Source organism: Equus asinus, chromosome 4 (genome assembly GCF_041296235.1).
Source record: "Equus asinus isolate D_3611 breed Donkey chromosome 4, EquAss-T2T_v2, whole genome shotgun sequence".
Taxonomy (NCBI): domain Eukaryota; kingdom Metazoa; phylum Chordata; class Mammalia; order Perissodactyla; family Equidae; genus Equus; species Equus asinus.
In genome coordinates, this window is record NC_091793.1 from 120470242 (window position 1) to 120493811 (window position 23570).

Consider the following 23570-nt stretch of genomic DNA (forward strand, 5'->3'; position numbering starts at 1 on the left):
GTGCTGGTTGCTGTTTTGAAGAAGACTCCTCAAAAAATAACTTCCTGATTAGCAAAACTTTTGTATTCCCATTTCAAAGAAAATAGACAGTTGTCTAGTTCTATTGTGTAGTTGTCTTTATTTTGTAGTGAAATGGGACTATCTCTGAAGAAATAAATGCTATCGTCTTGGATTTATATATTAGTCTTACCAATATATAGATATGAACTTGTACTTTTCTATCTATTTAAAAATTGACATTCATTTATCAAAAATAATGCACATACATAAATTATCCACATATTTATAATTCTTCAAAAGTTTGCACATGTGCTACTAAAACTATTCTTGGCAAAAATATGCAACTGTCACTGGATGGAGACGAACACAATGTTACCACGTAACTTTGCTTGAAGCAGAAACAAATGGATTCCATAAAGCTTCCCAGGCAGAGATTTCTCAAAAATTATATCATAAAGTGATTTAGGAAGATTTCAAGTAGGTATTTACATAACTATGTATACAACTACATATCCATAGCTAAACTATTTCCTCATAGCTAATGAGCTAAGCAATTACATTCTTGGGACTAAATTTTGTTCATCCTCAACGTACTTGTTTCTCTTGCCGGCCTCAGAGGTGGCAATGTCCTTTCTATGCTCCAATCCCTAGCTCTTGCTATAATCAAATATCTGTCTGGTTGAAACAAGTAGTAGCTCAATAAAATAACAGAGTAATAAGGAGGAGTGAAATTTTATATGCACGAGGCTCAAATGAGGAAGAACTGCCTTTCATTTATTTATGCTAACTCAACCCAAACATATTCATATCTGAGGGTATTCATAAAAATTGTATCGTAGATCAATAGATCTGGAGGGTTATTCCTCTTCTAAAGTATGTTTACTCACCTCTACACATATATCCACCAAAACCCAAGAACTGGGAAATGGCAAAAAATCATAGAAGGATACACTGCATGTATTATTTATTCCATTTTTTGGACCAGCCACCCCAAATCAGACTGTAACAGTTTCTTTTTGTTTACTACCAATAGTTGATTTCTCAGACTTTTTATTGGGCCAGTACCATTATCATCGTTTCTACTTTATTTATTTTTTTTAAGATTGGCACCTGAGCTAACAATGTTGCCAATCTTTTTTTTTTCTGCCTTTTGTCCCCAAATCACCCCTGTATATAGTTGTATATTTTATTTAGTTGTGAATCCTTCTAATTGTGGCATGTGAGATGCCACCTCAACGCGACCTGATGAGTGGTGCCATGTCCACACCCAGGATCCGAACCGGTGAAACCCTGGGCCGCTGAAGCAGAGCGCACGAACTTAACCATTTGGCCACAGGGCCGGTCCCATCATTTCTACTTTAATTCACTAGTAATTTTGCTAGTAGTCTTCCTTTCCTGGCTTCCCAATGGTACAATGCCTTCAAATTTTGTTTTCTATAGCGGCAAGATGAAATCTATTATTTACCGAGCTTTGCACAAAAGCAATTAGCTATCGATTTGCTTGCATTTCACTGGTGAGAAAAAAAACTCGTAGAAGGACTGCCTCAGTGTTCTTATCTAAGGAAAAAATATGAAAAAGTTAAAGGAGCTGACTGCAACAAAATAAATTAAGTGACAAAGAGTTCTTCAAATATGAGGAAGGTTTTAATATTAGCAATTCATTCTCCTCGAAGTCTAGAATTAAATATAACGCTCCGAATTGCAGAACAGCATGCAGTCCTGCATCCCACAAGCATTCATGGGCCACGACCAGGAAACTGGCTTTCGCAGCTCTCCTCACATCCTCTTGCTTGGTTCTCTCAGCTACTCTCCTGGAATCAATGATCTCCTCCTTCTTTGCTAATAAAACTGAAGACTGTTTATTATCCTAGCAAAAACATGAGTTTATCACCCAAGAACAAATATGAGTTTGCAAAATTAGCATACTCAGAGTTCCATTTATAGAAGCCAGTCCGCAATTCAGGGGAGATGCCCTACAGTGCATCGTGGTGCCCGAGTCATGAACAGCCTCACTCTCTCCACAGCGAGGCTTCTTATAAACATAGTTCAGAGAGGAAAGTGATCACATCCTTTTTATTCCATTTTTTTGCTCATAAAAATTCGCTCTGGGGCCGACCTGGTGGTGCAGCGGTTAAGTTCGCACATTCGGCTTCTCGGTGGCCCGGGGTTCCCCGGTTCGGATCCCGGGTGCAGACATGGCACCACTTGGCATACCATGCTGTGGTAGACGTCCCACATATAAAGTAGAGGAAGATGGGCACGATGCTAGCTCAGGGCCAGGTTTCCTCAGCAAAAAGAGGAGGACTGGCAGTAGTTAGCTCAGGGCTAATCTTCCTCAAAAAACAAAAAAATTGACTCATTTATTGAAAACAAATAAAGACAATAGCATTTTTTAAAGAGTCATATGGTTTTACAAGATCTAAAGAATTATAAGTCCCTAACATAATTATGAAGTTTGATACTCACTGGACCTATTTAACACAACCTTATTTGGATTCAAGGGTAAATGTGATATGACTTTGTAACTAACCTTGACCTTTGTTAGAAATTTACTTCTCTTGGGTCTCATACAGAGCTGTAAGACTATGATTAACTTTGCCAGATTCCAAAACCCCTATAACTTTTCAGGTACCATAACTTTGGAATACTACTATCTATGAGTGAGGCTTTTTCGGCTTTTGTTAGGAAAAGACCTTAGATCTGTGCTCAAGATTTATTGTCAAAAAGCAGGAGGGCGGGGAGAGAAGAAAACACCATTCTATTTGTGTTACAATTTCCATTGTAACTCTTTCAAGACTGACTCTTTCTAATCAGGTCAGAATTTAAATAATTTTAATTTGTACCAAACGCACTACATGTTTCCTATTTGACCCTGGAAGCCCACTTGTCTTCTTTCCTCCCAGTTTAAGACACATGGGACCAGACCACAACATATTTTTAAACAGATGTAACAAAATGTTTATGATTTGAAAATCTATATCCTTAACCATAACTTCTTTACTGAGATCCAGATCTATATTTTCAACTGCCTAAGAGATGTCCATGAGCATGTCTTTAAGTAATTTTAAACATATGTCAACACCCATCACACAATAAACTTATCTTTCTTCTATGAAAATAGTGTTTTCTCACTCTATGACCTTGGGATATTCAGGATTCTCTAAGTATGCAATGGGAAATGAAAATAGAACCAACATATATTAAGCTCTTTCAGTCACTTACATATTAATTAATTCATTCTACAAATATTTATCAGCATCTGCTATATGCCAAGCTCTGTACCAGCCATGTAGGACACCTGATGGGCAACAGACAATCCAGAATAGGATACAGACGTTGAACAAATGGTTACACACAAATAATTTATTTTCATATCTGATGCATGCTATGAAAGAAAAATACAAAATTCAATGAGAACGTGTAATTTGATGACCTAAACTAATCTGATCTTCAAATTCCTCTGAGGAAATGATATTTAAGCTTCAAACTCTGAAAGAATGTTGTAGTTACAACTACAGGAGGAAAGGAGAGCAGTCCTCTGTGTCAAATGACCTTCAGAACTCAAATGAGTTAAGAGACAAAGGGATCCATTAAATTCAATTGTCATGGAGAGGATGGGACCTTGAACAAAGGGAAGAAGAGGACTTTGAAAGCCAGAGGGATACTTCAGCCGCTACACAAGAAGAAAAAGGAGAGAGGGCTACTGATGTTGACAAGCTTCGAAATCTGTTGGTTGGATGAAGAGAGAGTTCCTTCTGATGGCTCTTCTTTCTCCTCCAAGGAGGAAGTGAAGTCATCAGCTGCAGGGAAAGAGCGGCTAAGAGAGGCCGGGTGTGGAAGAGTAAGGAGAGAAGAGAAAGAATTACACAGCTATTTATCAAATGGAAAGGCAAACTTTCTAGAGAAACAAGGTGGGATTGCTAGGCAATGTTGATTGTATTTTAATCTTATCTTGAACTTAAAGTGAAACCAGTCAGCCCAGTTGACTGATTTTCTCCAGCAATTAGAGTTGGGAATTTGCCAGCTGAGTATGGCAGAAGAAAAGAAAGGCAAAGCAATGGAGGATATTTTCAAGGGAATGATTATTACAGTAAACCATGAAATCTCAGGTAGACAAGGAGGTTAGGGTTGAACAGATAGTAAGTGGTAGCTGATGAATAGGCAGTTCCAATGCAGCAAAATTTTTAGCAGTGATGGTACTACAGCAAATCTGCTGGAAAGAAAAGAAATGGTAGGCAAAGAACGGGATACTTGAAATTAAGATTACAGAGCTGGCACTACTGCTAGATGACAAAGGCGCAGAATGTCCCCATGGAAGTGAATGGCCAAGGTAGAACAGACAAACAGGTTAGCAAAGTGAAGATGTCAATGCATTAGATGGGTGATCTACTTTATCATCAAAGTCATCAAAATGGCAACAGGGATGGGTGCAATTATGGAAATGGTTCAGATAGACCTTAATGGAAGGTGGACAACACATCATTTGGCTTTCCAGAAGGTCAGTTCCACTACCCTTCTAGAAACAGAGAGACTGTGAAACATCTCTAGATCTTGTACCAAGGACCACATTCCTCCCTCCCAAAATTGCAAGTCATGAAATGGATACTTTATTGAAAATCTAGAGGATCTTATTGTCCCTAGGGCATTAAAAAAAATAGAGAACCCCTTGTGTCCTGATCTCAATGAAATCGTAAAAAGAGAACAACAATGCATCTGCTGCAGAATCAGCAATCAAGTAGATCGATACCACCATGTAGATCTATACTACTGCAGCAGAGTCAGAAAACACCGTGGCTAAAGGGACGGACTTTTATTGTCAGACACAGCTGGGTTGGAGCCTAGGATCCATCCCTTACTATTTATATGACTTTTAATATCTAAAAAGTGGTATCTTACAGAGTTACTGGATAATTAAATGAGATAATACACATAAAATACTTGTCACAATACCTGGCACACCATGCCCTACAAATTCAATTATGCTCCAGATTCACTGGGAATCCCAACCCACCATTAGATGGTAAAGACCATCTAACAAGAAAGAGGAGCAATATTTTACTAAGGCTCCTTGCCACCTATAGAACTGTGGTGCCTACCAAAAGTAAGCAAAACAATCAGATTTTTTCCATAGTGTCTGACTCTGCTTTTTTAATTCAGGGAGACCAAGCTAATTTCTCTCCTGTTGTAGGGGGTCCATTTGAACTATTGTGTACATATCTAAAATTTGAAGGATCAAGCGTAGGAAGCTGAAATGACCATACACGTGGCTATTCTAATAAACTATATAGTGCTAAAGAGTATGGCATAGTGACTAAGGGCTCATGGATTTGAATCCCAGGGCCATCCCCTCCCAGCTGTGCAGCCTTGAGCAAATTACAAAACCTATTTCTAAACTAATGCTGTCTACCCCATAGGGTTCTAGTGAGAATTTAAAGAGTAGTTCACATGAAGAATTTGGCACAGAGCCTGAAACTTAATCACTCATGGAATGTTAGCTATTATTAGCAATAATAATATATAAACAAGCCGAAAAGATCTGAATATATCTTATGCAAACTCAAGAGGAGTTTATGAAACAGAAGAGACAAGTTTCCAACAAAAAAATCATCTATAAATTTGAGGATAAAAATTTGCTAAATTTTTTCCTAGAGATAGAAACTTTTAATTTAGATGTATTACATTTAGTTTGGGGGGGAACTATATAAAAAAGGGTGGAATTTAGAAATCATATTGGTATTATGCTCAAATAAGGGTGTACTATTCCACAATAAAAAAGAATGAAATGATACACAGAACTAAATGGATGTCAAAAACATTATGCAAAAATAAAAGCAGCCAGTCATAAAAGAGTATGTATGTACTGTATGATTTCATTGACCTGAGCCTGAAGAACAAACACCATTAATCTATGGTAATAAAAATCAGACCTGTGCTTGCTTCACAGTGGGGTGGGTGATTGCCTGGGCTGAAGGGAATTCTCAGGGGTGATGGAATGTTCTGTATCTTAACGTGGGTGATAGCTAAATGAATGCACACATTTGTCAAAGTTCAATGTGGCATACACTTAAGAACTGTGCATTTTACAGTAAGTAAATTATAGCTGAATAAAGTACTATTAACATAAAAATTCATATTTATATGAATTCCTTTCATTTTTCCATAAATTAAAGTATGTCATGACTTAACAGCTGTTCATTACGTGCTTAAAATAATATTTATTTCCTAAACATATACTTAGAGCAAAGAATACCATATTAGATTTTATTTTGAATTAGAACAGTATGTGGAAAATGCAATGAAGTTGATTGGTGAACTTAGATAATATAATAAGGCTTTCAAAAGCAAAAATAACATTTGTTCAATTTAGCTGAAAAAACAAACCTCAAATATTGTAATAAAGGTCTCAATTCATAGTAATTTGCACTCCGTAAAAGGGAATTGCTTAAGATTGAGAGGACTAACACTATATTAATGAGAAAAGGAAATTTAGTTTAATCCTTTGGGATTTATGCCCTTGGAAAATTTTAAATAAACTGCCTTTCACAAAGTTTCTGGATCTAAGAGTCATTCAGGGTATAGAAAATATAGAGAATCAAGGAAAAATGCCTGTTTTCTCTTATGGGATCTGAAGTGTTACGCTTTATGATGTATTCTAAAGAGGTCAATTAACAAAAAACACAAAGTGGGCTTCACCATCTTTCAGAACATCATGTATCTACTCAATGCCAAGCACAAAGAAAAGGGAAATGCAGTCAACTGCTCACTCCTTCATTTCATGTCTTCAGCATATAGTACGCCTGGTACGAGGAGGTGGTCATTAAAGTTTTGATGAATGGTGGGGTGGATGGAGTAATAAACTGACCATGAAGTTTCAGTACTGGGGATCTGGGAAAACCATAGTGCCACATAATAAACAAGAAAGTCGCAAGGAGAAAATTTGTAATGAAAAAATAACTTTACTGATCAAATATGTTGTATTTGAAGTACCAGTAGGCTACCCAGGTGGAAGTGCTTTTTGAAGGAGAAATGTGGTCCTCTACCTGGCAGGGTGATCAGAAGTAGCCCCAAGAGTGATAATTAAGCCTATGTAGCTGGATGAACTCCAACAGGAAGAAATCATCGTAAGGAGAGAAGCACAGAAGCTTGGAGAATTCTATGGCTGGGGGAGAGGAGGAGGAGAATTAGGATAATTTAGGTAATAGCTCAGGGAGGAAAATGCTTAGGAACTTGTCAAAAGTGTCAAATACTGCAAAGTGATAAAAAAGAAAAAGGGGGTATATTTGTATGCTACTATATAATTATAAAAATACTATTTTTTATCTATCTTGATTTTTTCCACGAAAGTGTAGAAGTTGCCCCAAGTTGATTCAGCCTCTGTAGTCAGCAAACATTTGCAAAGAAAATAACTGGATTCCTTCCCAAAATTAGTAGGAAGCCAAAGGGGAGAAAAGAAGTCTGGAGAAGGAAAGGCATAGGCCATCCCAATAAAAGACGGGGGTGCTGGGGCAGGCCTGGCAGGTGTGGGCAATTAGGAATCTCCAGTTACTCAGCTGCCCACAAGAGTTCTTCTGAAGCACCTTTGCAAAAGGGTCAGAAAGATGTTAGTGAAAACTCTGGGAGAGTACACAACTTACACCAGGGAACACTGCTAATGGATCCCTAATATGAACATAGATCAGAAATACATACCAGAACTCAGAGGTCAACATAATCTGATATTATATTAGGAAATAGATGCAGAGAAGTTAAGTAATTTGGTCATGGCCACAGTCAATCTGTGTCAGAATTTACCATCTACCTCTCCTCTTTTGGGAAATTCATGTTCTCCAAATATAAAAGCTCAAAAATTGGTCACCATCACAAAGGAGAAAACCGGGAGGATTCTTTTTCAAAATTGTTTTAAGTGAAAACGTATCTTTTCCTTGCACCATTTGAATACCCGCCTTAATTTTCTGTGTTGATTTGACAGACCAAGTGACTCAGTGGAATAGAACTAAAATTGTTTTCCTCCATATTCCATGTTATGGAGATTAGCGAGGATGTACTCCTTCTTACGATAGTGGGTTTACAGCAGGAAAACACACAAATTGGAAGCTGCTCAGACAGAGTTATTATCTCCAAAAAAAGAGAAAGAAGATTGTTAAGCTTTGAGGCAAAAGATAAATTAACCAGAGTGAAAGAATTTCTTTTCCAAATTCTGGACAGAAACAGCTTGACACTTTTGAAAGAGGAGTTATGAGGGTTACAATGTTTTTGTGTCTTCCTCATTTCCTGTTTTATCATAATCAACCTCAGCTGTTACATTTCTCCAAAGTATAAAATTTTGAGCGTGAACAAATTATATTTTCTTTTCGGAACATGTGAATATGTCAATGTGTTTTCTCATAAGCAGAATGAACTTGGTTCTGCCTGTTTGTTAGTTTGTTTTCATCACTCCCGTTATACCAGGGAACAGGAAAACATTTATAAAAGAAGAACAGTAAACACTGAACCCAGGAACACTACATTTATTCTAGGTAGTTTTACACATTTAACTATTTTTGTATATTATTTATAGTGTTGTTGATGTCCTCTTTCCTCTTTCGCACGTTGAAGTGCTGTATTATCCAAACCACAGCTTCTGGACAAATTGATAGCATACACATGCACTTGGCCAGAAATTTTGGTTCACCAATTGTACTGTCACACAAAAGAGCTTGTTGGTTTGTTTCAACCAAATGTAACAGTGGGAGTGATCCTTAAAATAGTACCCCACTACTGGAAATCATTGGTTTTCCAGTCTCAACAAAGAAATACAAGATATAACGAAGAACCAATTGGAAACTTTAACTTTGAAAATTACAATAACTGCAATAAAAAATTCACTTGATGCGCTCAACAGCAGAATGAGGATGACCAATGAAAGAGTCAATGATCTTGAAGACAGACCAACAGAAATTATCTAATCTAAAGAACAGAAAAAAGATTGAGGGAAAAATGAGCAGAACCTCTGGGACCTGTGGGGCAACACTGAAAGATCCATGACGCGAAGATCTTCATATCATCACAGACTTGGAAGTAGAAGAGAATGTGGTATAAAAATAAATATTTGGAGAAATAATTGCTGAAAGCTTCCCAAAGTTAACAAAAGGTATAAACTTATAAATTCAAGAAGTTCACTTAGCCTTAAACAGAATAAACTCAAAGAAGTCAATGTCCAGATGTATCATAATCAAACTGCCAGAAAACTAAAGACAAATTTAAAAATCTTGAAAGCAATCAGAGAAAACTGGTGTATTACTTACAGGGGACAATGATTTTAATGACTACCAATTTCCCATGAGAAACTGAGGACAGAAGTTAAGTGGAATAACATTTTTTAAGCACTGAATGAACCAACAAACAAGAATTCTATATCCAGTGCAAATATCCTTCAGGAATAAAGGTGAAATGAAGACATTTTCAGATGAAGGAAAACTGATAGAATTTGTTGCCACCAGAACTGCTCTAAAAGAAATGTAAATGAAGTTCTTCAGATGAAGGGAAATGATACCAGAAGGAAGCCTGGAACAACAGGAGAGAAGGAAGAACAATAGAAATTATAAACATCTGGGGCCGGCCCAGTGGCATAGCAGTTAAGTGCACACATTCTGCTTTGGCAGCCTGGGGTTTGCCAGTTCGGATCCCAGGTGCAGACATGGCACCACTTGGCAAGCCATGCTGTGGTAGGCATCCCACATATAAAAAAGTAGAGGAAGATGGGCATGGATGTTAGCTCAGGGCCAGTCTTCCTCAGCAAAAAGAGGAGGATTGGCAGCAGATGTTAGCTCAGGGCTAATCTTCCTCAAAAAAAAAAAAAAGAAATTATAAACATCTGTGTAAATACAATAGCCTATTCTTCTCCTCTCAAGTTGTTTAAAACAAATTTAATGTTTGAAAGAAACATTAATGGTTGAAAGAAAAAATATAACATTATCTCATGGGGAGATTTTATATACATATATATATAAAACACACATGCATGGGTGTGTCTGTATGTGCATGCACACATGAGTGAGACAGAGAGAGATATTCAGATAACCCAAACAAAAGCAGGAAATAGGAAAAAGGAATGAAAAAGAGAGAGAACATAAAATAAATAATAAAATGGTAGATGTAACTACAAACATATCAATAATTACAATAGATGTCAATGGTATAAACACACAAATTAAAAGACAAAGATTGGCAGAAAGAATAAAAAAACCAACACCAACGAAAAAAACATGACCTAACTATAAGATGTCTGCAAGAAATTTATTTAAAACGTAATGATATAAGTATGTTAAAAGTAAAAGGATAGAAAAAGATACACTTTGCAAACATTAATCAAAAGAAAACAAGAGTCACTATATTAATATCAAACAAAATAGACTTTAGAGCAGAGAAAATTACCAGAGATAAAGAGGGACATTATGTCACAAAACAGGTCAATTTACCAATGAGACATAAAAATATTCAATATGTATGCACCAAATAACAGAGACTCAGAACACATGAAATAAAAGGGACAGAACTGAAAAGAGAAGTAGAGAAGTTCACAATATTTGAAGACAAACATTCCTCTCACAATGATTAATAGATCCAATAAACAGAAAATCAGCAAGAATATAACACAACTAAACAATATCAATCAACCAATGTGTTTTATATTTAAAGAACATTCTACTCAACAACTGCAGAATACGTTTTTTCCCAAGTGCACATGGAACATTCACCAAGATAAATCACATCCTGAGTCATAGACCAGACCTTAAAACATTTAAAAGACTTGACATCATACAAAGTATGTTCTCTGACCATTATGGAATTAGAACAAAAATTAGTAACATAAAAATAATGATAAAAACCTCCAAACAGCAGCAAATTTAACAGCATAATCCTAAATAATACCTGAGTCAAAGAGGTAGTCTTCAAGGAAATTATAAAACATTTTGAACTGAAGAAAAATGAAAATAAAACCTACCAAAATTTGTAGGCTGCAACTAAAGCCATTCTTAGATGGGTACTGATGGCATTAAATTATTAGAAAAGAAGAAAAGTTTCAAATCATACTCTAAGCTTCTACCTTAAGAAACTAAAAAAAATTTAAAAAGTAGCAAAATAAATCCAAAGCAAATAGAAACAAAGAAATACTAAAGAGCAGCAATCAATAAAATTGAAAAAAGGAAAACAATAGAGAAAAATCAATTAAACCAAAAGATAGTTTTTTAAATCCAAAATACTTGAAAGAATTCTCAAAACTCAGTTCGAAAACTGACAAATTTAAAATGGGTAAAAAACTTGAACAGACACTTCACCAAAAGGGATATATATGAATGGCAAATGAGCCCAGGAAAAATACCATTAACCATTAGGGAAATACAAATTAAAACCATGATCACCTATCACTCCACACCTGTTAAAAATGGTTAACGTTTATTTATTTATCTATTTGTTTGTTTATTTATTTATTTATTTATTTTGAGGAAGATTAGTCCTGAGCTAACTACTACCAATCCTCCTCTTTTAGCTGAGGAAGACTGGCCCTGAGCTAGCATCCATGCCCATCATCCTCTACTTTCTATGTGGGACGCCTGCCACAGCATGGCTTTTGCCAAGCAGTGTCATGTCTGCACCCAGGATCTGAACCGGCAAACCCTGGGCTGCCGAGAAGTGGAACGTGTGCACTTAACCACTGCACCACCAGGCCGGCTCCTAAAGTTTTTTTAAAAATACTGACAATATCAAGTGCCAGTGAGGATGTAGAGCAACTGGAACTCACAAGTATTGCCAGTGAAAAATTGAAGAGCCATTTTGGAAGCAGTTTGGCAGTTTTCTATAAAGTTAAATGCACCTTTACCATTTAACCCAGTAATCCCATTCCTAGATATCTAACCTAGAGAAATGATAACTTATGTTTACACAAAAACCTATACACAAACGTTTATAATAGCTCTCTGTACGATTGCCAAAACTGAAAACAACCCAAACGTCCTTCAAGGCACAAATGGATAAACAAATGGTAATATATCCAAGTAAAAAACTATTCAGCAATAAAAAGAAATAGACTATCGATACATGCAACAACTTAGATGGATCTCAAAGTCATTATGCTTAGTGAAAGAAGCCAATATCACAGGGTTACATGCTCTTATCATTCCATATACATGACAATCTCAAAAAGACAAAACTATGGTGACGGAGAACAGATCAGTGATCGCCAGTGGTTCAGGGTGGTGGAAGCCTGTAACTATAGGAAGAGCATGAGGGAGTTTTTTCTGATGTTATGGAACTGCTCTGCATCCTGACTGTAGTGGCAGTTACACAAGTCTATACACGCCTTAAAATTCACAGAACTGTTGGGGCCCGGTGGCATAGTGGGTAAGTTCGTGCATTCTGCTTTGGCCGTCCAAGGTTAGCAGGTTCAGACACCGGGCGTGGACCTAGCACCGCTCATCAAGCTATGCTGTGGTGGTATCCCACATAAAACAGAGGAAGATTGGCACAGATGTTAGCTCAGCAACAATTTTCCTCAAGCGAAAAGAGGACGATTGGCAACAGATGTTAGCTCAAGGCCAACTTTCCTCATACACAAAAAATAAATTCATAGAACTGTATACCAAAAGAAAAGGTCAATTTTACCACAATGTAATTTTTTAAAATATAAATAAAGAAGTAATTTTTACAAGTTTATCTTTAAAGTGTAGGGCCAAACTTCCCCAATCAAGACTTGAGTATCTAGCTAACATCAAAGACTAATTTGACCACAAACGAAAACCAGGAACATCATGATATACTCACCACCACTCACGCCTCTACAGTTTCCATTACTGGAATCCATAGGAAAATCTGAAAGGTGAGAGAATAAATTAAGAACCACACATTAATTATTATTTCAAGATTCTCATATAGAAATCTAATTCAGTCACAAATTTGATTTGGGTAAGAACCCAGGCATCTCAAGGAATTCGATTCTTATTGGTGTCATGAGGTTGGCACTCTATCATTTGTAGGTTGAATAAGAACAAGGTCTACTCTTTCATGTGATTGAAAGGCAATATACTCTTTTGAATCCTCATCCACTGTGAATAAAATTCCAGGATTTAATAAATAAAATTTGAGTTTCACAAAATTTGTGAATGATGAGCGTCCTGTCACAATAAAGCCTGAGCACATATTAGCACTCACCCAACACTTGTCTCATGATGACTAAAAGATCCAAACACGCCTCTTCAATAAATAGATGTATCACACTTTACTGGCATATATTCAAATTCTTAGTGCCTAAAGAAAACATTCAGAGAGCATTCTCGCTGTGCTCTTTGCTAACTGCAAACTCAGCAGTTCTTCAGGAGAAAGGAAGCCTACCATCCAGGGACTTCTCGAGCCAGTGGAATTAATGCACATGGTAATAATTAGATATTGCCATTGACTCTTTTCATCATCCTATAATCCCAGAAGACGGGAATGACAAATGGTAATGAAAATCATAATTATATAAAGTTCTTCTGTGTTCTAGTTAAGAAAGCAGCCTCTAATGAATAACACTGAGTGCCTTAGCAGATCGCCATGCTGAGCAATGTTGTGCCTAGCTACATATTCTTATGGACACTTCAACTCAGCACTTTCATATGAGTTTTATATTTATATTAATACTTTAGGTTAAATGAGTTTAATGCCTCTATTTATCCTAGTAGAAAATAATATTCTTCTTCTTTTTCCTTCAGAGGTCATATCATGAATATATTAAACAAGGAGGAATTAATACTATTTTAGGACAAATAGCACCCAAAATTACAATTAATGAATTACTTTCACCAGCTGGTATTTAAAAACCTATATCCAGGCCCAGCCTCAGTGGCCTAGGGGTTAAGTTCAGCATACTCTGCTTTGGAGGCCTGGGTTGGGATCTCGGGCATGGACCTACACCACTCATCTGTTAGCAACCATGCTGTGATGGTGGCCACATGAAAAAGAGAAAAAGAGGAAGATTGGCAACAGATGTTAGCTCAGGGTGAATCTTCCCCAGCAAAAAGAAAAACAAAAAATAATCCCTATATCCAAGGAAAGCTAGCAGCCACCAAATAAATAAATAAATACGCAGGCAACAAATACTTGATTCTAAAACATTTGGCTCAACTCAGTCAAACACTATTAATTTAATGACTTTTATTCTAGTCAAAGACTTTATTCATGATAAATGTATCCAAGTATTACAGTAATATGCAAAGATTTTTTCTATTCCTGAATAAGTCTAACAAACATGTAATACGCATATGATTTATACAAAAATGATCTCTCTGTAAATGATGAAATTATGTTGACCCACATTTAAAATAATTGTTTAGTGTTGAAAAGTTGAAACAAAAATGAAAAATAAAATTTTTCTCTTGGAAAAACCCTTTGAAACAGCTGAACCTAGGAGATTGGTTTTCTTCTTTCATTCTTATTCACAGGAAAATGTTTCTATACTTTAAAAAGTGCTTAGAAGTCAATTATTAGAATTATACGAGAGAAAAACCAAAGTTTTCAAATAAAAAATAATCCCAAAAAATTGTCTTCAGAAAGTAGGAATTCTAACAAAATTATCCTAAATTAAAACAGTAGGTATTGTTAGTAGGTTTTATGCCCCCAAGGATTTCAGGCAGGAGTCATAGAAGTTTCCAGAAGAAGAGCCTAAAGGAGCCAGGGGAGTTGGGGAGGGTTTTCCAGATAGAGGATAGCATGTGCAGAGGTACCGGGTGAGAAACTACAGTGTTCACGAAGGGACCTGTACGCCTCCCAGTGGGGCTAAAAACAGAGACCAGTGTAAGCAAAGAGAACTGAAACTACAGACAGGTAAGAAGGGATGAGATCATGAAGGCTAGACGCAGGTACCAAAGGATTTTAAGCAACAGATTGCGTTTCAGAAAGATCTCACTGTTGGAACATGGAGGCGCAATACTGGAGGTAAGTGAGGCAATTATCATCCCACTTCTGTAATCTGTGTAAGACATGGTGAGGCCCAAACAGGACCGTAGCCTTAAAGAAGGAGGGAAGGGAACTGGATTCAGAGTAGATCTAATAGCATTTGACTACTGAATGTAGGGTAGAAAGAAATGGTGGAAACGTGACTGACTCCAGGGCCTGGAGGATGGGTGTGGTGGTGCCTTGAATAATATAGAAAATAGTAGAAAAGCAGACAGTAGGAGGGTAAGGAAATGAGGAGTTCGCTCTGGGGCATGCCGAGACTGAGGGGTCAGGGTTAGATGGGAGAATCTGGAATGTGTGTTCCCTGCTATCTCAAAAGTCCAGAGAAGTTGTTATCTCTTATCTCTTGGAATCCATTGTCCAGGGCTGCCTTTTATTCTCTTAAGCTATGAATAAATGGGCTTCCAAAATATACTGAAAAAAACTGGATTCTTTAACCGCAAACCGATGGTCAAAAGACATTCTCTCTAAAGTTAGGAATCACCACTTTCTTCATAAAAGAGGAAGCGTGGTATAGAACAGGTTCCGGTTTGCATCTGCTTTCCCTCAACAGCTGTATGAACTTGGACAAGTCACTTAACTTCTTCTGCAAAATCAGAATAATAGTACCCACCCTGTAGTTATTATGATAATTAAATAAATCAATATGCATAACACCCTTAAAACAGCACCTAGAACATGTGAAATGTTATTAGTTCTTGTCCTGTTGCTGCTAATGATGCTTCTCCTGAAGATGACACGTCCTCTCCATCACCATGTTGATCTTAAACACTTACATTGTGCTTTACCGTTATCAGTCGCTTCACCTGAGTATTTCTTTTGTTCTGCACAATCCCTAATGTCAACATCAAATGACTTGCTCAAGGTACAACATTAATGGAAAAATCTGGAATTCCAACTAAGAGACTATAACTCTAAAGCTGTGGTTTTCTTTAAATTGAGGAAATATAGCCAATTCTTAATTATTCAAAACTATATGTCTATATGGTACTTTTTGGTCTCCTCTTTCTATTCACCCAGTAGAAAGAGAATGGCCAAGTACAACTTAGTTGCTATTTATTGCAACAACTATTTGGAAGTTTGGTGGGAATGTAATAAAAAATGAAATATTAAAATAAGATTTGGTGACTACGTAAGATTCTATTACCACTGATAACAGAATCATGCATTAGCTGTAAATTAAATACCCTAACACCCTGAGATACTCTTTCCTACCCCATTCAGAGCACCTTTCAATATTCTACATGATGAAGGATCCTTAGAATCATGTTTTCTCTCTAGTCTTAATCTAAAATTTCCATTTCTCCTTTCCATTCCACTTTCCTCCTATCACACTAAATAATTCTTCCTTCTTGGCGTTTGGCCCCTCAAATATTTGTAAGCCAGGGCTAAAGAAAAGGCTGCCTGTTCCTCAGAGAGTGGAGAAATGATTAAACAGCAGTTTGTGCATGTGAAAGTTGGCACAGCTCGGCCAGGCGAGAGAGGGCCTGGAGAAATGTGTTGAGCAAGAGGTGGAGTGACAAGTTAACACAACCACGGAAACCAGCATTGACTGAGGAGTGATTATAAAGACCTTGGCATGGCGAACCCTGGGAGTTGTATAAATAGCTGTTCAATGTCATACCATAAATTTTCTTAAATACTTAATTTCTATGTTTCTGAGATAAACTATTTGTAACTAACAGACATCCATCAGACCCATTCCTTCTTCCTGTTGCTCCCAAAGGGATTTGTTCTTAAGCCTGACGTCCAGGTCAATTTGTATAAAATAAAATATTAAGCTTATATATTCAGAAGAAATAAGATCTGCTTTTCCAGTTAGGTCCCGTGTGAAGCTTGTTTTCCAGAGCTGAACTGTTAAAAGTTCTAGACTGTATCTGCATTGACCAACATACCATTTAAAAAAAACAAACAAAAATGAACATATCAATTTGATATAACAATGATAATAATAGGAAAACAGCAGCAGCAGCAGCAGCAATTTGTTAAGGGCTCTGTACAGGTACTATATATGCTGCTTAATTTCATCTTCACCATGCCAGTGGGCTGTAGGCGGTACTGTCCTCATGTTACACATCAGAAAACTTTGAATCAGAGAGGTTTATAATTTCCCTATAACAGTTGATATGAGGCAGAGTCAAGATTCAACACCTGGTCTGCCCAATTCCAAATCCATACTCTTTACTCACCATACAATATGAAAGATTTGACCAAATGCCTTAATTAACTGGCTGAATGACTAAATTGAACTGAATTCACAGATGGAGCAATTGTACATGTAGTCACAACTCTATAGTGAATATAAAATGCGGAAAAAGAATAAATTTATGAATTTATTAGTACTGGTCAGGATATGATTTTTTCTTTAATAAAAGTATGTTTGCCCACAGTATTTCAAAAGCAAAAAGCATTTTGAAGCAATACTCCATTGCAGTAAGATTTTGCCTTGTAAAATACCCTAAACTGGTTTGCGGAGTCACAACACACTATGAGGGTACATATCCATGTGAATGATAGGATTTGCGAATCCTCTTGGCATTGAAGAGATGTGAATGGTGGTCCCATTTTATTCAGAGACCTCATTTTTATGTTCAGTTGGATAGATTCTAGTCATAAGACAGAGGGACTCTGTTTATACTTAGAGGAAGGAAAAAAGTCCTGCTTCTTGAACTATTATATCCCACTAAACCAAGTAGTTTATTGCATTGTAAATTAAACTGGCCACATGTGGTAGTTTCTAAGTAATTCCAGGTGCCTGAAAGTTTGACCCAGCATAGGGAGTGTAATTTTCAGCAAGGTGGCCTTGGAAGCCAGGGGACCCTTCAGGCTAGACTCCACCCCTCCATTGCCCATCCCCATGTCCCCTTAGCTCCCTCCTGCCACCACAGTCTCTGAGTCACACTGAAGATTATGGTAAAGGTAGGGGGGAACAGAGACCATCACTAAAATATGTTTCTAACTGCCACCTATCTCTACTTATTTTTTTGGCAAGGACGCTATCAGTAGAGCAGAGATTATGGCATTTCAAAGACGCTCAGAAATTAGGTCCCATGGACTGACAAATTGTTTCCATGCATGTCCTGTTTGAGCGCTTCAATGAGGCAATTGTTTGGTCCACGATGATAGGGAATTCAGGGCCACCTAAGGAAACTGCTTCCCATCCATATTGACTATGGCTTTTGAGAGCAATTAACCTTGCCAAACCTCTCTCATTTGAGGTCCATCTCTAAGAGAGGTTTCAGACTATGTCTTCTCCTTCAAGGGGAGGAATGCGTTTCAGCATGAACCATAACCACCTCATTCCCAGCCCTTGGCCTGAGATGAGCCAGCATTTAACTGATTCTAAGAGTCTGGCAGACCAGGCAGCAACTGACCAAGCTCATCCAGAGCCTGCATGGCCTGTGACATTAGTGAGTATAAAGGCTCAAGAGTGCTCTTTTAGCCCAAGGATTGATAAGAAATACATTGCTTTCTCATTACTTTATACAGCCAGTTCTTGGTTCTTGATTAAAATCAAGGCAATAGATGTATTCGAAGAGTGATAAACTAAGTGAGGTGATCATCAAAAAGCTCTTGGAATTTTTCTGTTCTGTTTTGGTTTTGCAGATCTTTGGACAATCCCCCGACCCCATCACCTCCCCCACTTTATGTTAAGCAGGTCAAGGTGCACAGAAAGCAATTTTTCCAAATCAGTTCCCTGACAACCAAGAACTACTACCTAGAAGTGGACTAAAGACATGAGCTTAGGCTGAGCAAGTTGAGGGTTGAGACGCAGACGAAAAGGTTGATGCCCAAGAAATGAACAGGGAAGGAGGCAACCAGGTCATCACATCTAAGAACAGAGTTGATCCAGGGAGAATATGAAAGAGGGCCAATCATAAAAGATGGAGTTTATTTTTAAAGCATATGAAGGGTGAAATTCAAGTTTTGGGTTAATTGGTAGGAAGGATATTCAGTTATAATTGAATGGACCATAATGAGCAATGTTTAGTTGGGGTCTTAAGAGTTATGACAGTCATAATCCAACTGACGCTAATGAGAAAACAACTTGTGATTGATTCCATTAAATGTAGAACTGCAATAAACTTTTAAGGTAGAGAAAGATCAAAATTAACGGGTGGCTGATGCACACACAGAGAAAGGACATGAAATAAGGTATTAAAGACAAATTATTTGCAGAGCATAAGAGTACGATAAGGGATAGGATTAAAAATAACATTACATGAGTGTAGATGATAACATGCCTGAAATATAACTCCTTTCATCCATATGTCACTTACAAAATGACTTGAAGGCATGTGGGAATGTGAAAGGAGGCCAGCAGTTTCACTCGCCAGCTCTGCGGCTGGAGTAAGTCACAGAAGCTAATTAGCAGTGCATAGCAATGTTTCACAGCTATTTCAGTCTGGAATGGAAGAAAAATTTCTCTCATTGAAAGGAGGGGGAAATTTAAGGTGAAGGTAATTGCTCAAATTGGATATTGAGCAAACACATACCACTAACATCTGTGGTTTGGAGTAAGGTTACTGCAATTATCTTGGCATTTTTAATGATTAGAAGAAAATGGTTCTTCACTTTTCTGTTTTCACCATGCAATCTTGGCAAGTAGGTAAAACACTAAAGAAAGTAAGAAAAAAGCATCACTTTACAAGATGTGGTTACTTCAACATGTAAAGAGCAGAAAGTGAAGGGTCAGTGTTCCGCAGTGTGATGGGAGTTAAATAAACGGAGTGTTTTAGGAAGACAGGCCACCTATTGGAACAGCGTGCATCCGTCTGGAAGGGTGACTGGGTGAGAGACAAAAGGAATAGTGCTTCACAGTAATTAAGAGATTAAGAGACGTGATCCGAAGAGAAAAGACAGAATCAGAGAGTACAGGAGAGTAACAAGGACTCGGAGAAGTGAGCGGGCTGCAGGGCAGGGAGAGAGGCTGGGCAGTGTCAGGACTCACCCGCTCCATCCGCGGTGACGATGGCCTCGGGAGAGATGCACACGCCGCGGTCGTAAACCGGCAGCTCCTCGCAGGCCAGGCTCTCTGGCCACGAGTGGCGGTACTTGATGAGGATGGGCTCACAGCCCTGCCGGGCCCGCTCGCACACAGACTTGCAGGGCTTGATGGGCTCGTGCTGGAAGTCAATGGTGCAGATGGGCGCGTACATGGCACAGAGGAAGAAGAGCAGGTCGGGGCTGCAGTGGGTGCCCAGCAGACCTTCGAACTGCTCGATGGCCAGGATGGCGTTGGCCTGGGTGCTGTGGTGCAGGTGGTTGGGCATCTTGGTCATGTTCCAGGGCAGGGACTTGCAAAGGGGGATGCGGACGGGCTCACAGGCTGCAGCCCGGGCTCCGGGCACGCGGAGCAGGCAGAGCGAGGCCAGGGCGAGCAGCCCGGCCCGCAGCAGCAGCATCCCTCCCAGGCTGCCGCAAACCATGATCCCGGCAGGACAGGGCAGGATGCAGCAGTGCCGAGGACGCCGAGAGGCCCGTTCCGCCGTCTCCTCCTCCCCCCTGGAACTGGACACAATGATCTGGGAGCTTCTCCTCCCCCGGCAATCTCACAACTTCCTTGGATCAAATTCCCCCAATGGGGTCCCACGAGCTTCGACGAGTCCAGCCGCCGCCGCCCCTGCCGCTCTGGCTGCTCTTTCCCGACGTCTCAGCCTTCTAGGGCAGCAGCATCTATTTATTCCTCGCTCCCTCTGGCAGAAGCATCAGACTTCACAGATAATCAGATGAGAGGAAAGCAAGAGAAAGCGAGGGAGAAATAAAAACAAAAGTAGGATTCAGCTGAGGTATTTGGAGCTTTGGGGTGTCACGTCCCCTGGATTACAAAACGGTGCTAAAAGAAGCAAGAAATTCTCCAAAGTGAAGAGGAGGACGGGGGCGAGGTGGGGGCGGGAGAGGAAGGAAGGGAAACCAGAGGGGAAAGACTCCTAATGGGGGAGGAGGGTGCAGCAAGAGTTTGCAAGTCTTGTAGGCTGAGCGAACAGATCCGATTTTTGGTGTGAGCAGCAGCTGCTGCGACAACCGCAGCTGGCGAGAGAGACCGGCGGGAGAAGTCTGGACGGGAGGCCTGTGCCTGGACCCGCTGCTCTTTGCTTTCCTACCTCCGGGCCAGACGGGCAGCTCCGCCCCCTGGGGCAGTCCCGGCCCTCCAACGCCCGCTCGCTTCCCTGGAAGGGAATACGGGACGGGGGAGAGAGGGTCGGTGGGCTGGAGGCGGAGGGGAGAGAAGCCTTGAGGAGCAGTGAGGATGCGGTAACCCAAGGCAGCTCTGACTTGAGCCGTGCACCCCCAAACTGGGCAGCAGCCCCCTGGCTCCAAAGAAGAGCCCCCAGCCCCTCACTGAAGAGCCCACCCCAATTCCCCACGAAGGAGTCCCCCCCCTAGTTCCCCGCTTCGGAACCCAAGCCGAGCCCCTCGCTCCCTGGAGATATTTCCTTTAAGCAAACTACAGCTTTACCTCTGTGAGCACCCGCTCTGCAGAAAGTCAGACCTGAGGGAGAAACACTTAAGGGATGTCACTTTAAACGTCCAAGTCGCAGAAAACGCCACCCCTGCGAGCAGTGGTGGAGCCTTATCAGCCCAGAGCTCCTGGCTACAGAGGTCTGCATTTTGAATAACCAGGTTGAGGGAGCTGCCTTTCATAAAAAGAGAAGAAATGCCGGGCAAAGTTACAAGTCGGCCACCAGAAGCAAGAAACAGTTTTTTTCTTTTCATTTTTTTCCTTTGCCTTGCAAAATTAGAACTTTTGAGTTTTGCTTATTAAGCTTAAGAGTGAAAACTGCTTTAAAGAACTGGGACTTTTTTTTTCTGTTTTACTCACTAAAGTAAATGGCACTTATTCTTTAGCTCCTCTCATCAACGATTTCCCCTAACGCTTGAGAGAAATGTGTGGGAAAATTACACCGCACAGGTAATAATAATGATGATGATGATCATGACAAAACCATTTGCATACAAATGAGTCCAAACTAGAGAAGAAAATAGAAAACAGATCCCCTCCTGGTCTGCTTCTTCCACTAATGAGCCGCTTCTCTTCCTCCCTCCACCCCCGCCCCGCCATCTTTTCAGGGCATGTTGTAAATGAATGACCTGCAGAGGCCCTGGCCCCTGCCCTTTGAATGGGAAATCACTGAGCGAAAGGATTGCAGACTGTCAGAAAACACAGCCTTCATTGAGAAGAGAAGGAAACAAACCCTAAAACAAAACAGGAAGTCACCTCTGCCCCACATCGTTGAAGTATTTCCCTGCTTTAATCCAGCCATTTCTCACAGGCAGTAGAAGCAAAAAAAAGACGCCCCACTTTAGAGCACACAGGGGGATGTCAGTTTCCACTCCAGACCATTGACTTGATAGCACGTATAAAATGTCACTATGAACTTGAGTGGATGAATTTTATCTCTAAAATAACCATAAATGGTAGTTTGTGACTGCAATAAATTATTTCAGAAGGAAGTTTGTTCCACTTAGGAGGAAAAAAAAAACCCAGATGGTAGACAGGGAGTCATTTAGTTGGTATACAACCTTTGCCTGGTCTCCAATTAGTTACTGTCATTTAAGAAAAGAAAGCCGAAAGTTACATAAATGAATTAGATGAAAAATTATTCAGCAAGTAAAATTTAGAGGGAAAAAAATTTAAAAACAGTCAATATTATAGCATCTGGGGGTTATTCTGTAAAAGGAAATGTAAGTGGGATTTTCAATAAATTAGAAGGAAGAAGTGAGGAGCAGACATAATAGATTGTTGGCTAAATACGTTTTCCTGTTCATAAATCTTAACAGTGTAAGAAGAAATGAGCTAATGTTTTAATGGTTCTAGAACTATCTGAAATAAAGTCTCTTTTCCTTCCCCTGAGCAAAAGTCAATTACCCCCACTGTCTAACATGTCCCCTCACAACTTTTCTCTAATAATTTGTCTTTATCAAAACCCAAAATAAATTTCATTGCCTCCCAGAAGCCTTTTTAAGTACCCTGCCTGGTTCTGTTCATTTTTCTAGTTAGTTCCCCCTTGAATATTGTTCATTTTTGCAAATTGTTCTTTAGCACCTGCCAATTTATTCCTTCAAAAAAAAATTTCTTTCATTTCATCTGGATGTACTCTGCCTTCCTAAATAACACATATGATTTTTTTAAAGAAGAGAATTCATCTTCTATTTCTTTTGTTATAGGCATTTGAGAAATGTTGGCTGATGGAATTTGGAATGCAATATTTTAAATATTAAAGTATACATGTCTTAAAGAGACATAAAATACAAATTGAGTAAATAGTGATAGCTAAGTTTGAAAAATAGGCTTCCTGCATATGATCATGGAGGAAACAGGAATCAGATATGGCACATAGTTTCCACTAGTGGATGAGCTGTACCCCCCAAAAGGAGTGCCTTGGAACAGGCCCACTTTTACCTATTTATTTTATTTATTTTTTTGAGGAAGATTAGCCCTGAGCTAACATGTGCTACCAATCCTCCTCTTTTTGCTGAGGAAGACTGGCCCTGAGCTAACATCCGTGCCCATCTTCCTCTACTTTATATGTGAGATGCCTGCCACAGCACGGCTTGTTGAGCAGTGCAAATGTCTGCACCCAGGATCCAAAACAGCG

At 39.1% G+C, this 23570-nt stretch overlaps 1 protein-coding gene across 2 annotated transcripts in view; it reads right to left on the reverse strand.

Moving 5' to 3' along the window:
* Nucleotides 1-21634, reverse strand: part of FRZB (frizzled related protein) — a 35356-nt gene extending 13722 nt beyond the window's left edge. The window contains exons 1-3 of one of the 2 annotated variants that reach the window (XM_070508216.1): nucleotides 21431-21634; nucleotides 19922-20683; nucleotides 12802-12849 (exon numbers count right to left, since the gene is read on the reverse strand). In XM_070508216.1, the coding sequence (XP_070364317.1) occupies nucleotides 12802-12849; nucleotides 19922-20399 (526 nt within the window). In that variant the 5' untranslated portion in view covers nucleotides 20400-20683; nucleotides 21431-21634. Of the gene's footprint in view, nucleotides 1-12801; nucleotides 12850-19921; nucleotides 21103-21430 lie in introns of those variants that run through there. The other variant, XM_014835612.3, reaches the window with a different exon arrangement.
* Between the last annotated feature and the right edge of the window lie 1936 nt (nucleotides 21635-23570).